The following is a 23,100-nucleotide window of genomic DNA, read 5'->3' as shown; positions in this document are numbered from 1 at the left end:
TGGGCGGGGAGGGTCTCGGGAAGAGTTTTTTTTGGTTTTTGTTTTTCTGATTTTCAGCATCAGGAAAAAAAAAGCAGTCTGAGCCAGTAGATGAGCAGATGAGTAACAGTGTTTGTGATGCCTCTGGTTGTTCCTGAAGAAAACCTGTTCAGATAACGAGGGGTTTATTTTTAAATCTATACAACTGCTGTATTTGTTTCCAGTATTTACATCATACTACTCACATACACAGTAATTTCTGAGACATAATCAATGTTTCAGTCTTTTCCTACTATTAAGTTTGGTTAATTTTCAACACACGTCAAACCAAACCTTTAGGTTGACTGCATTTAAGAGACGGAAGATGAGACTGTTGAAAACAGATCACGTGGAAACCAAAACTCCACCAACAGTGATTCTTCATCACTCCTCAGAGTGTTATCTGAACTCTGCTATCACAAGACCACATGCAGTTGAAGGAAAAGGCGAGCCGCACTGAAGTCCTGGCGTTAGGACAGGGATGAGGGGTCTTGCTGGCCCCCGGGCAGGGTGGCTCTGCTCTGCTCCTCGCTTAGCTCGTTGGCTAGCTCTTCATAAACAGGCTCGCCAAGCTCTTCGCTGCCCCCCTCGCTCTGCTCCTCACTGTGGTCTTCGCTGGGCTCCACGGTCTGTTCCAGGCTGTTCTCCAGAAGTGTGGGGGAACTGCTTATGCGACTTTCTTCTTCAGCTGTCTCGTTTAAGGGCTGGGAAGGAGGCGGTGTGGGGGTATCAGACTGCACCACGCTCTCGATGGAAGAGGGAGGGGCTTTGGTGAGTGTAGGATCCGCTAGAGTCTCATTCTGAGGCAAAGGTAACTTTTCCACAAGTTTCCACTGAATGATGCTCATGTCTTTTCCACCAGTTGAAATCAGGTGACTGTCATTATGAGTAAAACTGACGTTGGTGACATGGCTGCTGTGGGCACTGTACTTGTGACTGGGAGCCTACGTGAAATAAATCAGACAGCAAAATTAAATTCATTCCCTACATGCCTACTCACAGCAACGGAGACTAGGTTAGGAAGGCCAATTCAGCTTGTGAAACAATCTAAAAAACCACAGATCACTGGCTGAAGAAAGCTAGCAGCAAATTTCCCTTTAATACCTATTTATGTGTGCCTGGAAAATCCCATGGACGGAGCCTGGTAGGCTGGAGTCCATGGGGTCACTAAGAGTCAGACACGACTGAGCGAGTTCACTTTCACTTCTCACTTTCGCGCCTTGGAGAAGGAAATGGCAACCCACTCCAGTGTTCTTGCCTGGAGAATCCCAGAGACGGGGAAGCCTGGTGGGCTGCCGTCTATGGGGTTGCAGAGTCGGACACAGACAGGACTGAAGCGACTTAGCAGCAGCATGTGGGAAACAAAGTAACTGGACAGTTGTACTTCTGGACTATGTTTAAAAAATGTCTCTTCTGGATGTCAGGTTGGTATACTTGTTACGAGTTTAGTGACTATTCTGAGATAGCTAGAGGAGAATTTACTAGGTTGGTAGGATTATAGATGGTTTAGGAGTCTTATAATGTTGATCGTGTATCAAAAATAAAATATTTTAATATGTTTGGAAGAAATATAAAACTGCTAAGATATCAAAATGAAAAAAAAAAACAAAACACGAGTGAAACGTCATCAAGTGTCTTCTCTTTCACCACAATGAAGGGAAGGACGGGCAATGCCTGGATGGACGCTCACAGATGGCCTGTTCGCGCTCCCTGTGCACTCTAGCATTTTGGAGAGTAATCAGCAACCCTACAAATACTTTCCCACCATTGACACAAAATTATCCCCCAAACAAAAGGCCCTAAATATAACACTCGTCTTTATTAAGTTGGTTTTACCTTTGCTTTGGAGCAGGGATACTGAAACAGATGGACTTTGCAGAAGTCATCAGCAACAGCTATCACCTTTCTGTTGTGGGATCGCACCAGTGCATTGATATCCGTCCCATCAGATCCTTCTGGCCAGACACCTTTGATATGGAAACATGGCGGGGGGTGCACTGTTAGAAAAATTAGTCTGAAAAATACAAGTGCCACGCTACATGTTTATTTTAGAAACTTATTAATTTTCATCTGTGTTCAGACTCCTAGCTGCTGAATTTCCCTTATAGATTTCTTAGCGCCTCAATACTTCATTCAAATGAAATTTTATCTGAAATCTAACTAATAATAAACTGAAATAACCTCAAGATTGAAAATTTAAGACTTTAAGACTCAAAAGTACTCACTAGTAACCAGCAGGTGGGGCTAATAAATATAGCTTGTCTCAATGGGGCAATAAGCTCCTGAAAGTTTCTAGCTGGAAGGGAAATCTGTTACTTCTGTATCAGAGTGCAGAAACAACCCCAGCACTAATTCTGCAAAGTAGACTCTGGGCAGTCGAAAATTTACATACTTTTTCACTGCTCCTTTTCAGGCAGGCACTTTTTAAAAAAAAAACTTTTTCTTTCTTAATGGAAATGCATAGGTCATAATCCACTAGTCTATCACGCCTATCCATAGAATTTTCCTGGAACTATTATTTATGTCCAAAAGTCGACACAGCAAATTTAATTATTCTGAATCATCCTGAGGCACTGGTGATGTTCAACATGATTAGCACAAATCCCTACTAGACTAAAAATAACATGTAAGAGTTGAGAAGCTGGCCTCCTCTAGTTCAATACTGCCCTAGAGAACAATTTTTTTTGGGGGGAGGAGGGGTTTAATTTGGTAAAGACAAAACACTTCTTAACACATTATTGACCAGGTAATTTTTGCAGAAACTAATGCCTATAGCCAGTGATTTGTTAGGTAAGTGAATACTGGAACATCTCTGGTCAATAACATTTGAGTAACAAAACATGTATTAGTATGTCTCTAGTCAATACATTAATTGACATCTGTTAATAAGTAAATTAAATATTGTGTCATTAAAATAACTAGGTAAGTTACTACCTATTGGCCACTGCTTCAGCTTCACCCAGAATAATGAACTTGTTTACGGACTTGTCAGGATTATTTTAATTTCTTCCAAGCTTACTTAGTTGGCTTCTACATCTCTATAGCAGTTAGTTTAGAACAAGTACTTTTAATGGATTATTTTTTCTAATGCACACTGCATAAAGAAATGTTCAGCTCTACCACTAGGGTGGAGAGAGTCCAGCTCTCAGAAGGCAGAGATACACTGATAAGGGAAAAAACCCTCCTATTTTGGGTACTGCTTTAGGTACTGGTTGGAGAAGGCAATGGCACCCCACTCCAGTACTCTTGCCTGGAAAATCCCATGGACGAAGGAGCCTGGTAGGCTGCAGTCCATGGGATCGCTAAGAGTCGGACACGACTTCACTTTCACTTTCACTTTTCACTTTCCTGCACTGGAGAAGGAAATGGCAACCCACTCCAGTGTTCTTGCCTGGAGAATCCCAGGGACGGGGGAGCCTGGTGGGCTGCTGTCTATGGGGCTGCACAGAGTCGGACACGACTGAAGCGACTTAGCAGTAGCAGTAGCAGTTAAGTACTGGTGCCATATCCATATCCAGAATTCTAATTACAGAGTATACCATCTCTTTTTAATCCTAACTTTCTCAGAAGGAATCCTACAGTCTGGCAGAGCTTGAGAAAACTGTCAAAGGACAGATTTCTAGAAATGTTCAAAATATCGTATTAGGAATGATCTCCACATTTTATCTTTAAATAACGTCTACTGAGAATGCCTTCATATATCAACCAATGGTAGTGGGAAAGCTGGACACCCACATGCAAAACCACCACCAGCTGTTGACAACCACGCAGAGAAGGAACCCTGGTACACCACTGGTAGGAATGACAATGGTGCAGCCACTATGGGAAACAGTCCAGCAGTTCCTCAAAAGGTTAACTCGGAATTACCATTTGATCCTGCAAATCCACTCTTAGGTATACACCCAAGAGAATGAAAACACGTCTACACTAAAACTTGTACGTTACCGCTCATACCAGCATTATTTATAATAGCTGAAAAGTGGGAACAACCTAAGTGTCCATCAGTTGATGATAAACTGTGTGATACAGCTGTACACGGAGATATTCAGCCACAATGAAGTACTGATACATGCTACCACACGATGAACCCTGAACACCTTGTGCTCAAGGGAAGAAGTCAGTTTCATGAATCACGTATTGTATGATTCCATTTATATGAACTGTCCTGAGTATGTGAATCATTAAAAGAGATCAGTGGTTGCTGGGAGGTTGTGGAAGGGTGAGGTAGGGGAGTGACTGCTCACGGGCAGAGAATTTCATTCTGGGTGATGAAAATGGTATAAAATTCGACAGTGATGATGGCTGCACAATCTGGTGAATATGCTGAAATAACCAAATTGTACACTTGGTATACGGTATGTGATAATAAAGCTGTTATTTTGAAAATGCTTTTTACTAATTTGAAAGCTTCAATTTTCACCTGGAGGAAAAAACACAAAAGGCAATCTATAACAATCTGTAAATGCCTTTCCCTTCTAATTGTCTTATATTTATTAGGGGCCAATGGATTCTGTAGAGAATAAACCTTGTAGTGGTTCAATCCTAATATATTTAACTTCTCTGAACTGGACATTAATAGCAGTTAACACAAAAGAGCACATGTAGTACTAAATGAAGGAAGCCAGAGAGAGAGACATACACCATTAGGATGTCTTATATGTGGAATCTAAAGTGTGACAGATTGAACCTGTCTATGAAACAGAATGAAGGAAGTCAAAGAGAGAGACACACGCCATTAGGATATCTTATATGTGGAATCTAAAATACGACAGATTGAACCTGTCTATGAAACAGAATCACACACAGAACAGTCTGGTGGTTGCCAAGGGAGAGGGGTGTGAGAGGGCTGGCCTGGCAGCGTGGGATCAGCAGATGCAAACTGGTGCATGTAGAATGGATAAACAAGGTGCTACTGTGCAGCATGGGGAACTATATTAATATCCTGGAACAAACCATAATGGAAAAGAGTATGAAAAAGAATGTATGTGTATGAATAACTGTATCACTCTGACAGACAGCAGAAATTAACATTGTAATTCAACTATACTTCAATAAAAAAAGAATACATGCAGACTGTTTTTCATTTAGAAATTTAGGTATTACACACAAAAACACCACCAGACCGATTTTCCCATCGAGTGCAATGTCCTTACCGAAGACTTGGAAGCCTAGCACACAGGTGTATGTTGTCCAATTGATGTCCTTACATTCTGATCGATTTCTCATCAGTTTGCAGCCATGTTCAATGTCCCCTTTAAATTTAGAAACAGAAAGTATATTCATAGTGCTTGTGTACAAATGGATTTGAAAATGCATCTTGATTCAAACTAGCCATATTTACTTGTATTTATAATCCATACACTGAAACATATTAAGACACAGTTGAAAGGAAAACAAAGTGTTTACCATGGTTTTAGATCCCTGGGTCAGTAAGATCCCCTGGAGTAAGAAATGGCAAACCACTCCAGTATTCTTGCCTGGAAAACTCCAGGAACAGAGGAGCCTGGCAGGCTACAGTTCACGGGGTTATAAAGAGTTGGATGCAATGAACACTCACGCACACACAGAAGGATAAACTTTCCTACTGAAGTTATTTTTTTTTCTTTAAAAAGCATAAATACCCATCCATTATACTCCTTCCTGTCTCCAGGAAGAGCTGTTAAATACAGAACCATCCAGAGCAGGATCAGTCTCCCTGAATAATTTCTTATGACATTTGAATGAACTGATTACTTTGAGATTCTCAGTCCTTGGCCGGCTTCAAGTGCTGCGTCAGGTTAGAGGGGCGCTGTGCAGCGCTGCACATTTCAGACTTCACGGAGCCTGCTCTTTACTACCCCCCGACAGACACACCTCAGCTGTATGTGAGCATTCATACTTACAGTACAGGATCTCATAGTCTCCCGAGTTAGACATTATATACTTGTTGTCTGGGGACCAGTCAAGGTGTGTGATATAGCTGGAATGTCCCTAGGAAGCAACACATCAATCATTAGAATGTACTTAAGAGTTCTGAATGAATGATAAGTAGTCTCACAGTTAACACTGTCTTCTTGGTAGCCATTCACTGGGAATTCCTGAAGCAGAGCAGTATCACAGCCTCTGGAACTAAATGAGGCTTATGGTTTGGAGCAGGTCTTTGGTTGGGAGCCAGAACTGTGGGACTGAAGAGAACTGACCACAGTGGGAAGGGTAAGCACTCGGAACCCGGGAGTACCCTGCTGGTGCCTCCACTTGGATGCCATCACCGAGCACGACCAGCGCTACACTTCCAGGGAAGACAGTCTCAGAGGGCGCTGAAACAGACACTACAACCTCGGGCCTTATTTCAAGTCACTAGCGGCCCTAATTAGAGTGACTCCATTTTTGAGAATGAAATCTTGGTTCCAGGTTGTATAAAAGAAGAGTCAGTTTTCCTGGTCAGTTTCTTGAGTACCCATGGCATGTGGAGATCCCCTAAAAAAACTCCTATCTCCAAAGAATATGCTGGGGAAAAAGTTACCCAATAGCACACTCCCTCTGATCAACTAGATCCAATAATTAATCATCTATCTGACTCTTTATACAAAAAGACAGATCTTTCTCTGCTTAGGTTTTACTAACACTGGGAATTCAAACAAAAAATTAGTAAGGTGCCATATTATGCTGGCTTCACATGTAAGCATTTGATGATTTTCAATAAACTACTGCAGATAGATCACATACGTCTTACAGTTTACACTAAAGCCAACAGAGACTCAAGATCACTTATCGGCTATACTTTATTAGAACAGTTATTGATAATTTTGATTGTACTTTTTGAATTCCTAGCTTTCTGCTCACATGGCTTGTATTTTTAAAGTTAATAAATTCAGGGGCTTTCCTGGTGGCACCATGGTAAAGAATCCACCTGCCAATGCAGCAGTCATGGGTTCGATCCCTGATCTTGGAAGCCCCACATGCCTCGGAGCAACTAAACCCAGGCACCGCAACTACCGAGCCTGTGCTCTAGACCCGGGAAGCGCGATCACCACAGCCTGTGAGGCCGAGACCCTGTGCTCCACAAGAGCAGCCTCTGCAGTGAGGAGCCCGAGCACGGCAGCGAAGGGCAGCCCCTGGTAGCCCCCGCTGGAGGAGAGCCGGTGCGGCAACGGAGACTCAGCACAGCCGGAAATACGCTTTTAAAAAAACGTTAATAAATTCAAAATACTTCTTAATGACTTACACAGAGTATTTTAATTATTCCTGGAGCCTTCTGCAGTTCAGTGACATGTCCTAAAACCTCCCTGGCACTATAATCTACCACAGTGCTGTATGGAAAATACCCACATTTATACATCTAAATGAATTTACGTGAACTTGAGAACCATGAAGCTTCCTGAAGTCACTGGAGGTTAGGTGGTATGTCAGCAAACAGGTTAGGAATTACTTGCTAGGCATGTGGGAGACGTCCCAACTTAACACGAAATCAATGCCAGTAAGATGTCTATGGTTTGTGGATATTTTCTGAAAATGGCAGAAGGACGGGATCTCACATCTTTTTCACAGGGTTCATCAATCTGATGCCTGGCTGGCATCCAGAGAAGCCAAGCTTCTAAGATAGGAACACTGGCACTACACGAATGAAGGATTTAACTAATCACGGCAAACCACTGTCCTCCAGGAAGCATTCCTCCTAACATAGCGCTTAAAAATACTGTTTGAATCTCCCTGAAGAGACTTTAATAGTATTACTTAGCAAAGAATCAAAAGCACTGTATGGATACTTAACATTCATTTAATTCACATCTGTGTTGGACACGTATTTAGATGGTAAAAAAATCTAAATATCAAGTAAATTCTCACAAACAACCTGAGTAGGAAAAGCCCCCAAATTTAGTAAGCTATCAATTCATACTGGAATATTTTTTCCCTGATATGGAGTCCAATAAAGAAGCAAAGATGAGATGTGACTTTCAGCTAGGAATCTATGATGCTGCCTTCTCAGCTTCCACTTCAGAGTGTCCTTGTCTCATCTAACTCACAGGCCATCAAAGATACATGCATACGTTGGGGGAAAATCCCCTCAAATGTCCCCCCATAGGCAAGACATGGTTGGGAGCAAATAAGTATACCTCCCAGAAGAGTCTTCTAAGCTGGTGTGTTCATTAGTGCCTTTAAGCAGCTGAATGGTGTAACCACAGTAACAATCACAAGTGATGGTGCCTGAGAATACACTCTGGAAAAGTCTGAAATATTTCAGCTAAATCTTTTGTTAATCACACAGAATGTCATCACCTACATCAGTGCTTCGCAACCCTGGCTATAGATTAATATTATCTGATTAGTTTTCAAAAAAAGTACCGAGGCCTTGAGTTCATAGGGCACTAAATTTTTCCTAAGTAGGTGTCCAGGTGGATGCTGGTCGGTTAGGGGGCCATGATGCTAAGCCATGGCGAGTCTGACAATGAAGTAGATTTGTTAACAGGGGGCTTTCTTGGTTTGGATATTTGAAAAGCTCATGGCAGTTTTTCAACAGGTGCGAAGTGTTGAGGGATCTGATTCTTAGCGAGCCCAATGACACTCCCCAAAGAATCAATTTTCTATTATTTAACAGGTCCTGACTGGTGGTAAAGAACTTGCCTGCCAATGCAGGAGACGTAAGAGATACAGGTTCCCCTGGGTGGGGAAGATCCCCTGGAGGCAACCCACTCCAGTATTCTTCCCTGGACAATTCCAAGGACAGAGGAACTTGGCAGGCTACAGTCCATAGGGTCGCAAAGAGTCAAGACACGACGGAATCACTATTTAGGGCAGTGACATACAACGGATCTTTGTTTTTGCAGTGATGAAAACATGTGTATCTGTGCAGTCCAATGCAGTAGCAGCCAGCACCTGCGGCTCCTGAGTACTCAAAATGTGGCCAGTGTTCCCAGGGAACTGAACTGTAGTTAATTTCATAAAGTTGCCATTAGTAGCTGTGACGCTGAACAATGCAGGCTGAGAAGAGCCCATTGTTGCTCTACTGATTTGAAATACCTCTTGTGTTATCTAGTGAATTTCCATATAAACGGAGATCTGTTTTTGGACTCTCTTCTCTGTTCCATTAGGCTATCTACCTATTATTCCCAGCCAACTGTGATAGTTTTATAATGTGGAAAATCTCAGATGAACTTTAGAACGATTTTATCAAGCTCATAAATATCATGAAAATTTAAGTAAGAGTGCATGAAATTTAGAGACTAATTTGTAGAGAACAGACATTTTGTCAAGGCTTTTCTTCCAGAAATACATTATGTCTATTTTTCAGTCCTTAGTTTGTATTTCGGCCATGTTTCACATAGCTTCCTGTGCTTTTCTTGCTAAGTCTATTCTCAAAGCATCCACAGTTTTTGTTATTATTGCAATTAGGATTTTTTTCCCCCATTACATTTTTGATGTGCTTTGCTGGTTTGAGAGAAAGCTAATTTCCAGAGGATCAGCCTTTCTAACTCGATCTTCAGAGTGTAGATATGTAAAGTATATTTATCCATTCCACAATCTCCTTTTCAGTGCCCAGCTAAAACTCTGTATTTGCTAACCTCTTTTGCAGTTATGGGTGGCAGAAGTCACTGAGTGGGGCTACTAGGGAAACTTTAGAACTGCCTTAGGAGGAAGAATGTCTTTTTTCCCCTGGCTCTGATTCTTCCTGGAACCAGGACATGATGACTGGAATTCCAGCAGCACCATACTGAGGATAATGGGAGCAGAAAGAAAGAAGAATCCTGAGTCCCTGGTGACTTCTTTTAAATGAAAACATAACCCCCATTTGTTTAAGCCACAAAGGACTGCAATAGAATTCCTGTTACAGTAATATTGAAATATATACAGCATTAGTATTATGGGTAATTTTCTTGCTGATTTCCAGGTAGACAGAAGTCTTTTACTCTTCTCTTTGTATATATATTTTCATTTACCAAAATCCTGACCAAAAAAGAAACATTTTACCAGCAATTCTTACCTATTTGTAATGCTTTTTTAGTACATCACTGCAACTTGAATACACACTCTTTCTCCTGGGCTCAAATCTTGGAGTAGCAGTGTTAAAAGGCATGCGGGAATTTCAGTCAAACAGAAAGCTACTAAGTTGGCACTCAGGGACAGTTTCAGCTGCTTGCTTACAATTTATTAGAGGGACACTTCCTAAAGTTCTAAGCCCAGTATGTTTCTGAAGCTATAGGGTCACTTAAATGTTAACTAGTAATAACAGGAAATACTGGAAACAAAACAGAAAATAGCATTTGTGTTTGGAACTTTGAGAGTAGGTCCAGTTGACACATTTAAAATCTTTACAGCAATCCTATAAAAGTAGGAACTATTATAATCTCCAATTTTAAGAATTAAGATTCAGAAATTAACTTGCCTAAAGTTGCAACCTAGAAAGCGGCCAGGCAGCATTAGCCCAACCTTTTCTGTCCTATATCATAGCAGACAACAGATAAAAGCAGACATGAGGTTATAAGAGCAGCTGGTGGAAGCAGACAGCAAGGAGGAGTGAGAGCTGGAAGCAAAGCACAGAACAGAAGATAATTAGAAAAGCAGAGTGGTTGAGCCTTTCATTATAGCCCCAAAAAGTATTATAAAATTCCACAGTTCTTAAAGATATTTCAACATAATACTTTCATACGCTCTGAAGATACAAGCTGCCTAACTGGAGAAGGCTAACTGAGTGTCATGCAATTGATAAACCTGCCACTTCTCAACACTTCCAAGGTCATCTCACTGCCAGTGTCACACGCTGCTCTTCCTGCACCAGGTGCTGCGCTGTAAGAGCAGAGCACACTACCACACATTGTTAACAGATCTGAGGCATTTCTGTACCTCGAGCAGTCTGCTCTACTAAGAGTCAGGAGAATGGGGTTCAGGCCCCAGATCAGCCACTATGTCAAGATGCGATCAGGACAAGCCACTTACCTTCTCTGAAGACTGAAACTCAGGCTCTTGGTCTGTAAAATGAGGTCTGAGCTAACGTGCTACTGTAGAATTTTATGATTCCACAAGAATACATTATTTTTGATATTACTCTACTTATTAAGACATGGACTTTTAAAAACAGGCTGAGGTAAAAAATAATTAAGAAAATGTTGGTGCCTGGTAGGGTAAACTTAAGTAGTCTGCAAATCCCTTTCAGTGGAACATTTGATCGTGCTGTATACAATGATACACTGTTACTCTACTATTCCATATCCCAACTATTAAGATAACAAACTGATTAAAAGATGTATTTTAAATAAATTAATGGATACCGATTCATAATTTTTGTCAAAGTCAATAAAAATATTTTGGGTAAATTATAAAATTACAAGGTTGCCTGTAGATCAGTTTATTGGCTGGTTTTGGCACATGATACAAAATATGCTCTCCCCGCAAGAAAAAAGAAAATAAACCAAAAAAGGCAATAAGTCTCTTCTCTGAATAGTAAATGGCCTGGGTTTTACTTATGTGTTTGCTTTTAAAAACTCATTCTTTTATTCACTGCCCTAACATTCTTCTGTGGTAAAGACTGTTGAAGAATCTGTGCTACTAACTCATCAAGTAATTTGCTAATCCTAAATTGATTGCTAACATGATACCAAACCACCTCATTTTCTATAAAAACCATAGTTAACATATATTGAGTACATATATTTGCCCAACACTATTACAAGTATTTTATATGCCTTGTTTCAATCCAGTGAAGTAGAAAGTACTACTAAATTCACTTTATAAATGAGAAAACTGAAGTAGAAGGTTTTAAATAACTTGCCCAAGGTCACACTTGTGAGTAGTGAAATGAGAGTTAAAATCCAGGTAGTTCAATCCAAAGTTTATCCCCATAACCACTATGCTATACCTCCTGCCTTTTTCGTTTTGTCCTCAGTTTGAATATGTACTTTTAGAGGACACTGAACAAATCTTAGGTGTATTCCCAGTGCCTGGAACGCTTCCTGAGTTAGCAAACTGCCTGCGATAAGATACGTACTCAGTATGTCTGTAACTGAACCTGAACTTCATCTTACAATGATAAAACTAATCAATCAGAAATGCAGTAAACTAAAGAAAGTATGCTTCTGTTCTTCATATAAATTATGTTCTGTTTAGTGCTCCAGAGGTCACATGAAAACGAAACTGCAGTGTTGAGGATGGGTAGGATCATGGGACACTGAGCTTGAAACCTAAGAGATACCCTTCCATTCCTGACTCACTTCATCTTAAAAAAGCATTATTTTCTAAGGATTTCCTAAGGAAGTAGCTTTGATATCAGAAACTGCATTAAAACTAGCAGTTAGAGAGAGACAAGTATTAAACTTTCATCAAAGAAGAAATCTTTCTAGAACTTCAAGTGCACTGCAAAATTCTGCTGTCAGGCAATGTCAATTTTCAAAGAGAAAGACCGAAGTTCAATCTCCCAAGTTTAAAGGTGATACATCAATGCAAACATTTAACTCTTTTTACAAAGTAAACTCTTCCAACAATTTTATAGGCCAATTTATTTCCGTTTACTACTTACAGTGCACTTTCCATGTCTGCTATACTTTCTTCCATTTTCTGAGACTGCATAGAGGTAAATGAAGTTGTCATGAGATCCTACAGCCAGGAGGGTGCCATCTAGAATGAAACAGGAAAAAATGTCGAATAGAGAAATACACTGACAGGTTTATTTACCATCACTTTACTGGACCAATACCAAATGATATTTTACAAATGTTGTTAAATCTCATCAAATTAATTATTATTTGGTGTTTAATGAATGACTCCTTCCATCACTAAACATACTTGAAAACCAAACGGTCATCTAGTCAAGTGCACAATCCCTTCTTGGAAATGCTCCATGGGCCTTGGACTCGGACCTTAGCTTCATCTCCTTCTAGTTAGCTACAGACTAGGCCCAAGGAGGTTAACCTGGTTTTACAGGTTTAAGTATACAGGATTCACATAGCAAGCAGAGCGTACAACTGCTCATTTCAACTGAGGACATGTGATCTCTCCAGTTACGGGGTAGGTTCTCTTGGGAAGGGACAGTATTCTCTTCTATCATCTCCTCTGCTGTACTCACATAACAGACGGTCAATAAAGTTCATTTGATCTTGGGGTTTTAAATGCTAAATTTGAGCAGTTATTTGCTATTATAGCACTGAAAAAAGCCAAAGTAAAACAGAAAAGGTAACCTTTTTTTCTTCAGAATAACTCTTGCCAAGCTTATAGCTCAAAGCAAATACTTTTCCTTCCTTGTTCAACACAGAGAAGAGCATTCTCGGCTTTCTTTGAAATGTCTTAGAAGCCATCAAAAAGATCATTTCGATTTCACACTGATTCAACAACTACTGGAATACATTTCTGAATATAAGAAAATGTCACTTGAACTGTGTGGATTAAAACCATATTAATACAGGGAAAAAGGTGTTGGGAACGTAATAAACATCCTGAATAAAATAGAAAAGAATTACTCAAAGTAGCTAAATGAATTGATCACATTCTTATAGTGAGTTGCTGGGTGTTTTATCTAATTAACAAACCAATCATTCCTATGTAAACAGTGAAAGGCAAACTAGAGAGATTTTTTTAAAGAACTTGAAGGGCCTATAAAATTTGTATTCTTTGGATATTATTACAATTTGTTTTATATCCTCTTATATATGAAGAAAAGATTGCTAAATTTATTAACATTCAGCCTAATACCTATTGAAAATTCTAAGTAGGTGTAGTTCAAAAAAGAAAGGTATTTGCTCTATATCCTGCTTTCAACTGCAAATGCAGTTGTAACAGTTTGTTCTAAATTTATGTTTGCTTGATGATTTAGAATACTGTTTAACTTTAACAGATCTTTTGCAGTTTCCTACAGCAGAATTGAACCTACTGTTGGGGAAACATATTCAATACTTAGCAACTGTAGAGAGCAGAGAATGAAGTAGTCAGCATTACTGGAAGTGAAAATACATAGTGACTGAGAAAAGCCATAAATGCCCCCTGGAGTGAAGTAAACCTGCCTACCTACTGAGTAGCGCATCACCGAGAGCTGCTCATTCCCGTCTGTGTGGATAGAAACCAGATCTCTGGTTTCTGCATCCAGAACAAACCACCTGTTAAGAAGTAGAAAATCAAAAGTTTCCTCAGACATTAGCATTTATCGAAAAAAAAAAAAAGGCTGCTGACTTTTTTCTCCTTTTAAAAAGAAATTTTAATAATGCCCTAAAGCTGGACATGTTACCCTTTTCTAATGAAGGATGAATTTATTTTGCAAAATGTTACTAGATGCAATATACTTCTACATATGGGCCTAGGCATGTTCTCATTTCTACTTAGGTATTCATTGAATGCCAAGGGTGTCTCTCTGTGAGGCACTGTCCAAATAGAAAATGACAAGATGATCAGTGTTTTTGGAAATTACACTAGAGCCAGGGAAAAGGAAATGAGCTAATTAAAACAAAGCACAGGATTCATGTTGATGTATGGCAAAACCAATACAATATTGTAAAGTAATTAGCCTCCAATTAAAATAAATTTATATTAAAAAATAAATTACATTAAAAAACAAAGCACAATTAAGTGCTAATCTCACCGATGGTGACTACGTATAGTAGAGGAACTCAGAAGGAGAATGAATAGCATAGAAATTGAATAGCCTAAGAATGAACAGGCATAGGAAGACCTTTAGGGAGGATGTATCAGTAGAACACGGCTGAGCTGCACATTGAGGGTGAGTTACAGGCAGTTCATGCAGGACGAGGGACAGCTGCACTGCCCTGGAGGTAGAAGCAGCATGGATAGCATGACGGCGGGAGGGAAAGGCAGGCCATTCATTCGGTGAGATTTCAAAGGGGCCAGCAGGGGGCACTCTACCTCTCCAATAACCCCAACACCAGCATAGCAACCTCTTCAGCTCTCTGAAAAGCAGTTTTTCTGTCACATTTATAGGAAAAGTCAAAATGTAAAAGGCCTCTTGATAGGTAAAACAATGACTTATACCCAACTACATAGTAAGTGACTCTCATCAGACCCTTTTCTAAGAGCAGGGTGAGATACGGGGTACAAAGCAAAGACTGGGAACTAAGAAAGGACAACTAAAGGACAGATACAGGAGAGGAGCAGGCTACAGACAGCAGGCACAGTTAGCTGCAGGAGCTCAGAGCTGAGACTGCCTGGCTCAGATCAGGCACTAAATAAATATTTACAGAATGGACAAATGAACAAATATAAAATGTCTCGAACATGACAGATGCTGTTTTAGTAAGAATTATGTAACTGAAACGCAGCGTGTAGGAAGAAATGGTTGGAATGGAAAGAATGGGACAAAATTAGAAAAATAAAATCACTATCTTAATTTCATAGAACTGAATGGGACAAATGAGCAGCAAGTTCTTAATTACTCAGATGGGAAAAGTTCCACTAAATTCAATAGCAGGAGTCATGACGACAGCTCCTTTAATCTTGAAGCATTATAATAAATATCTGAGAAGAGACCACTATTCCTTCAAATAACTTGTGAGTTATGGGTTGAAATTTCTAGGTACTAACCTAATTAATAATTCTGCTTTTTACTCAGGTAAGAGAAACATATTTGGATATTTGTAAATATCCAAGTTTATGAAAAGCCAATCAGCAGGAAACTGGCACTTTGAAGCCCTGGGCTCATGGTTTGATCATTTCTACTTCAAAAGGTGCATAAGGAACGTACTTTATTGCAATTGGACAGTACGCAGAGATTATAGGTTTCTTCTGAGAATGTAATTCATTCATCAATTTTTATGGCTGCCACCGTGAAACTACTCTTTAGCCAAGAAATGCCAAAGCTGATGCCAAGTGAGCGAACAAATTATAATTCCTTCTCAGAGTAAAGGAACAAAATATTATCAACTTAAGAGTGAACAGACATGCCTGAACAACAATGAGACACAACACTGCTCTGTGGGCTTTAAGTTTTTAATGAGTTTATGTAAACACTTCACTATACTTAGGCATTTAAAATTATCAGTTTTTATTTTGAAGAAGCCTTGACTGATATTGTTTCCAGTTCAATCTTCCTAGGAAAACTGAAAACAATTTTACTGCTCTGAAAACTCTCTTTAATTTTTTTTTTTTTTTAAGTGAATTTCCTGGTGGTCTAGCGGTTAGGATTCTGTACTTCCACTGCAGGGGGGGATGGGTCTGATTCCTGGTTAGGGAACTATGATCCCACATGGCAAAAAAAAAAAAGTAATAAAAAACCCTCCAGAATGTCTGTTGGTATACAATATGTAGAACCTAAAACTGAGTTATTTACTGGTGAGAGATGGTAGCTCTCAAAAGAGAAACAAACAACAACAATTTAAAAAAAACAAACAGAAAACCCTCTGGTTACTTTTTCTATTTCTTTAATTGCACATGTGCACACCTAGTCGCTCAGTTGTATCTGACTCTTTGCATCCCCCTGGACTGTAGCCTGTCAGGCTCCTCAGTCCATGAGGATTCTCCAGGCAAGAATACTAGAGTGGGTTGCTATGCCTTTCTCCAGGGGAACTTCCAGACTCAGTAATCAAACTGGGATCTTCTGCATTGCAGGGGGATTCTTTACCAGCTGAGCTATGTGGGAAGCTATCAGAGATTCTTTCTTTCACTTGTGGCGAGTAATTTATTAGTAATAATTAATATAACTTTGTTGTGAAAACTATACAGCAATAATTTTAAGGCTCCCACCCTTTTCAGTGCATGAATTTACATTCTACCTTCAGAAAAGACTTTCTAGCTCAGGACCTCTATCCTTAACGAGAGTATGGAGAAGTAAAAGAAGTTTTCTACAAATAAATAATTTAAATTTTCACTGTGCTGAACTGGACTCTCATTCTAATCTAGAGTATATATACTGGAACCAAGCTTCTGCTTCAAAGAATCATTATGGGGCTCTATGTGGCCTAAAGGATCTTTCTAAATGGACCTGCTCAGCATCAGAGGTGGGAAATCTTCGACCATATATTTAAACTAATCTGACTGTGAGTCAAATAACCACACACACTACCACCATAATTTGATGACTTAAAAAAACAAAAACAAAAAAAACCCCCACACATTGATTTCTTTAGTGGCAAAAGGAGAATCATAAGATTTCAGAGCTGGAAAGTATCACATGTTAAAGTCTCTAAATGAATCTATATCTGTTCATAAAATGCATTAAAAAATATTCTTCATCATATAAAGTGTATCCTCTGGGTGGCAGGTTTGTAACTTTTTCCCAACTGCTTTTATGATCATGAAGGATCATGAAGTTTCAGAGCAGGGAGTAATCACTGAGGATGTGGGGGTGGTTTAGGATTTCATCATATCAAATGTAGTAAGAATCAGGTGGAAAGGAATAGGTATGAAAGGACAGAAAGGGTTGAGGTGTATCTGAAGGACAACTTAACTACTCTGGCTGGAATGGTGAGGGAAAGATTTTTAATGGGCTTTAAACGCCAGGCTAAGAAGTTTGGATTCCACTGTTTAGCTATCTAAAGAGGCCTTTAAGGAATGTTCTATTTCAGTTAGTTCACAGTTTCTTGCGTTGGCTCAATCCACTTCCTCTGGCTGATATGAGCTCCTAACTCTTCACTGCCTTCTTAAGATCTCAGAACTCCTACAAGGCAGGACCAGCTCCACCTCCTTTGTGAGGTGCTCTCTGACGACTTAGGTTCACAGTAATTTCTCTGTTGATCTTCAAGTATTACTGCTTATTTATTCAAGTAATACAAGATCAATATGCAAGAAGCAGTTGTATTTATACATACCAGCAATGAATATTCTAAAAATGAAATTGAGAAAACAATTTCATTCAAAATGGCATCAAGAAAATGAAACACTTTGGTACAATTTAACAAATGTGCCAATTTGTACCCTAAAAACTAAAAACATCTTTGAATAAAACTGAAGACCTAAATAAATGGAAAAACACCTGTTCATAAATTGGAAGGCTTAATATTGTTAAAACAGTGACATATTCAAATTGATCTATAAAGAAGAAAACAATCCTTATCAAGGCTTCTTTGCAGAAACTGACAAGCTGATCTTGAAATTCGCATAGAATTCAAGGAATCTTGAATACCTAAAACCACCCTGAAAAAGAACAAAGTTGGAGGACTTGCATTTCCCAATTCAAATCATAATGCAAAGCTATAATAATCAAGACCAGTACTGCATAGGATGAACATAGAGATCAATGAAATATAAGTAAGAATCCAGACTGAAACCTAATTACGGTCAACTGATTTTCAACAAGGGTTTCAAGTCTTCACTGCGGAAAGAAAAGTTTTTTCAAGAAACAGTGCTGAAAAAAACAAAACAAAACAGTGCTGCAACACTGGGTATCCACAAGCAAAAGAATGAGGTTGAATATCTATACAAAGATTAACTCAAAATAAATCAAGATCTCAAGGTAAGAGCTAACACTATAAAATTCTTAGAAGAAAATATCGTAGTAAATGTTTAGGACTGAGAGAAAGAACAGATAAATGGGAAAATATAAAAATTTTAAACTTTAATGCAATAAAATTTACCATTAAGAAATTTAAAAGAGGGACTCCCACTAGCAGTCCAGTGGTTAGGACTCTGCCTTACAATGCAGGGGACCTGTTTTTGAGCCCTGGTTGGGGAACTAAGATCTCACCTGCTGTGGGGCAACTAAGCCTGCACACCATGCCAACAACTAGGGAGACCACCCGCTGTAATGAATGGTCCTGGGTGCCACAACTAAGACCCGACACAGGCAAATAAATATTAGAAAAAGAAAGAAAGAAAGTGAAAACACCACTGGAATGAAAGAAAATACTTGCAAGTCATACATCTGATGAGGTACTTTATCCAGAATATATAAAGAGCCCTTACAACTAAGAATAAAAAGACAAATCAATTCAAAGATAGGCACAGGATATGAACAAACGTATCTCTAAAGAGGCTATACATACATAACTAATAAACACATGAAAAAGATACTCAACATCATTAGCCATCAGAGAAACACAAATTAAAACAATGAAAAAGCACTCCACAGCCATTAGGAGAGCTATAATCAACACACACACAGGCAATGACAACTGTTGGCAAGGATGTAGAGAAATTGGAACCCTCATAGTTTATTGGCAGAACTGTAAAATGGTATAGCTGTTGTGGAAAACAATGCGGAAGCCCCTTAAAATGTTTTAAACATAGTTCACTCTACTCCTTGGTGTATACCCAAGAGAAGAGAAAACATTTGTCCACATGAAAGCTTGTATATGACTGCTTATAGCAGCACTACTCACAGCAGTCATAAAACGGAAATATTAATTCAGATGGTAACAGCCATACGACGGGATGTTTGGTGACAAAAGGAATGAAATGCTGATACATGCTGTACAACATGCACGAACCTTCAAAACGTGTTACGTGAAAGAAACTAGTCACAAATCACAATTATACGACTGTATTTATATGAAATGCCCAGAATAGGCAAACCTACAGAAATAGAAGGTAGACCAGTTACTCAGGGCTGGAAGTGGGTGGGGGTAATGAGGAATGACTGCTACAGTGTACATCCTTTCAGGGTTAATGAAAGTGTCCTGAAAGTAGCTTGTGATGAAAGTTCCACAACGCTGTGAACTTCTTGAAAACTACTGCACTGTATACTTTAAAATGGTGAATTTTAAGGTATATGAATGCTATCTAATAAAGCTATTAAAAAGACTCTTTACTATTAATATATAAGGAATAGCAATGTTAAGGAAACAGTATGTCCACATAGGGCCATGCATTTCATTTTTCCCCTTAGAAATTGTATTCATAATATAATCTTTTAAAATGATAAATTTTATTTATCATTGTGATAATTTATCCATACTTGTGCTTACTTCTTGATTACAAGTAGAAGATTTCTAGATATGGACATGAACACATCTTTAAACATGTTGCTAGTCACCTTTTCTGGATCATGAACAATTTGGATAATGTGCCGTATTAAACTTAAAAAAATTCTTGCCCTCAGTGTGATTTTTTGCAGGCTTAGGGTCAGTGATAATAATCTGAATGGTTACATTGAGGAATTTTGTTTTAGACAATAGAGCCAAGTGTTCACAGACTCATGCAAAAAAATAATAATAAATAAGACAAGTTCTCTAAGAATCAAAGGTAGGAAAATGAACACTGATAACTACATCTCCTCTAGATTTTAAATAATCCCCAACTCTACACTAGAAAGAATTAACTGACAGCACTTTTGAGTTATATCACGCTCACTCATAAGGTTTTTCCTACTCACAACTCCAAGAGGCAACAACTGGCTTAGCTAAGTCACTTACATTAAGAAACTTTTCCTTTTAAATTTGTTAATGATGACTTCACAGCTATACTAAATGTTAGAAAGTAACTTCAGTAAGTTTCATCAGATCTGCTTGTCATGAAAAACTGGGGCTCTGAATGTACATGCATCCAATGAAGGGGTTGAGTCTTAATGATTCAAGTCCTTCTAGCACTTACTACGTCACTCAGTGCTGAACTCCTTATTACACACAGTAAATGCTTTTAAAACACTATGTCAGACATTGATTCAACCTTCAAAGATAAACTTTCCTTGTAACATTTCTAAGTAATAGTACAAACACTATAAGAACATCTCAAAAGAGTACTGGTGGAATCCTGGAAAGAGACAAGCTTTAAAGCCATATAGAACTCGAATCATATAGAACCTGAGTTAAATCCCAGCTCAAGCACAAGTGACTCATGTGACTTGGGTCTTGGGCTTCCTGTTTGTGCAAAGGAGATATTAATGAACATTTTGTTGCATTCTTGTTACAATGCAACAAACGAAAGTTACAATATGAAAATAATTGAGTACAATGTGTGTCATCAGACTGTGAAAAAATGGTAGCTCTTATTCCTACTGTTTCACTGATATTAGCATTTGTAATATCTGTTCAGCTGCCCCCAAAATAGATCTGAAGTAAACTCTTTCGTGGTTTCCTGAAAACCAGTTCACCACTGTAGTTTAGGAGATTCTTATAGGCTCAAGAAATACATTTTTGGTAAAACAGAAAATAAATTTCCTCCAAATTCTACAAAGTGGCCTGCCATATGCCTGTTTAGTCCAAGCAACAATCTATTACTGCCATGTATTTTGAGGGAATCTGAGATAGGAAAGCCATCTATATTTGCAAGTTATCACCAATTACGCTCCCAAGCAGCCTAATTCTAAAATTCTACTATTTCAGAACCACTCAAATAACATCTCTAATTACATACCCACATTTCAAAGTTTATCTTTACCATAAAGACCTGTTCTTCCATGATTCTGAGCACTATAAATGAGGATTTTGAAAATGTTTCAATTTTTCAGAGGTATTAATTTGTATCTAACAGCCAAAGGGGAAAACTTGATTTTAAAAAAAAAAACCCTCTAAATGGCTAAATTTAGTTAGAATTAAGTAAAGTGGAATTAAATAAACCGTCTAGTCAAAGCTATGGTTTTTCCAGTAGTCATGTATGGACGTGAGAGTTGGACTATAAAGAAAGCTGAGTGCCGAAGAATTGATGTTTTTCAACTGTGGTGTTGGAGAAGACTCCTGAGAGTCCATCTCTTGGACTGCAAGGAGATCAACCAGTCCATCCTAAAGGAAATCAGTCCTGAATATTCACTGGAAGGACTGATGCTGAAGCTGATGCTCCAATACTTTGGCCACCTGATGTGAAGAGCTGACTCATCTGAAAAGACCCTGATGGTGGCAAAGACTGAGGGCAGGCGGAAAAGGGGACGACAGAGGATGAGATGGTTAGATGGCATCACCGACTTGATGGACATGAGTTTGAGTAAGCTCTGAGAGTTGGTGATAGACAGGGAAGCCTGGCGTGCTGCAGTCCATGGGGACACAAAGAGTTGGACACGACTGAGTGACTGAACTGAACTGAAATAAACTGGATGATCTGAAATATTTGTTACAGTCATAAAAATATTTATGTAAGTGTGTTCACAATACTTTCACCTTATTAGAAATCAGCATTCAACACTTTTTATGGGTTTAACTTTTGAAAACTGATTTTATATTTTTCCTCTGCCTCTTTAAAAAATAAATTAAGCTATTTGTGATGAGGGCTACTTACTAGCAGAGGCTATAAAAAGGACAATTAAAAAATACAGATAATAAATATATATTACTTAATATCCTTGGAAAGGTACTATACAACATCTGCAAAGATAAGTAATTAATAACAATTTCAAGAAACATACCTTTATTATTTACCTGTGTAGCATTTAAGAAGGAGAAAAGCTATAGCTCAAACAAAAGCTCAACTGGGTTATTTCAGATTCGATTTCCTTCCCTTTTTAAAGATAACGAGGACAGAAGTTTTCTGATACCGCAGAAAATGTCACAAGAGAGGGTCAAGTTTGCTGAACTGCCACCTTCCTTAGTGAAGCCTACCCTGACCTCCCCATAGCATTTTGTAACTGTACCCTTCCAGATCCCTCTTCCTAGGCTCAACCCTCCCCCATCATAGCTCTTCATTTTTCTAACTTAATTAGTTAATAACTAACTTCATTAGTTAAGGCTTATTTTTTTATTCTGCCTCCACCCCTGACACACATTAAAGTGTGAACTCCGTGGGAGCAAGGATTTTTGCTTTGTACTGTGATGTAGCCTGAACTCTCGCAATTGGGTCTAACAAACAGTAGGTCCTTAACAAAAAATTACTGAGTGATTAAATGAGTATACATAACAGAAAAGAGCAAAAAGTATAAAACTGTGCCACTTAAAAGATCAATTCTCCAGATCAGATAGAGAACATTCCTGAATAATGGTTAAACATCCCACCACTTAAGATTACTCAGCTCACATTTCCCTTAAAGACCCTACCTGCCTGAGTGCGTTCCTATGGCCACCACTGTGCCACTTGGATGAAAATCTGCACAGTGTCCTGGTTCCTAGAAGAGAGACAGACAGCTGTTGGGGAGTACACGAGAAAGTCTCCCTAGATCTATGGGAAGAGTGGCAAAACATTTGAAAATAACTTGTTTCACATAAACATGGAATCTCAATCAACTTTACTATAGCCAATGGGAATACCACACAGACATAAGAGGAAAAAGAACTTCAGAGCAGGAAGGGGACATGCTGGCAGAGTGGGAGGGGGAAA

The 23,100-nt window shown here is 38.9% G+C and overlaps 1 protein-coding gene across 1 annotated transcript in view; it reads right to left on the bottom strand.

Annotated features, from left to right (window-relative positions):
- Positions 1–488: 488 nt before the first annotated feature.
- EML4 (EMAP like 4) overlaps positions 489–23,100 on the bottom strand; it is a 145,992-nt gene continuing 123,380 nt past the window's right edge. Inside the window, exons 18-24 of the mRNA XM_052647931.1 lie at positions 22,821–22,888; positions 13,987–14,075; positions 12,506–12,603; positions 5,901–5,988; positions 5,172–5,270; positions 1,855–1,985; positions 489–962 (exon numbers count right to left, since the gene is read on the bottom strand). Of these exons, the coding sequence (XP_052503891.1) occupies positions 489–962; positions 1,855–1,985; positions 5,172–5,270; positions 5,901–5,988; positions 12,506–12,603; positions 13,987–14,075; positions 22,821–22,888 (1,047 nt within the window). The remainder of the gene's footprint in view (positions 963–1,854; positions 1,986–5,171; positions 5,271–5,900; positions 5,989–12,505; positions 12,604–13,986; positions 14,076–22,820; positions 22,889–23,100) is intronic.

The sequence above is a fragment of the Budorcas taxicolor genome, chromosome 11 (assembly GCF_023091745.1).
Source record: "Budorcas taxicolor isolate Tak-1 chromosome 11, Takin1.1, whole genome shotgun sequence".
In the NCBI taxonomy this organism is placed as follows: Eukaryota; Metazoa; Chordata; class Mammalia; order Artiodactyla; family Bovidae; genus Budorcas; species Budorcas taxicolor.
Note: the sequence above shows the minus strand (reverse complement) of the source record. Positions and strands in the feature narration are given on the sequence as shown.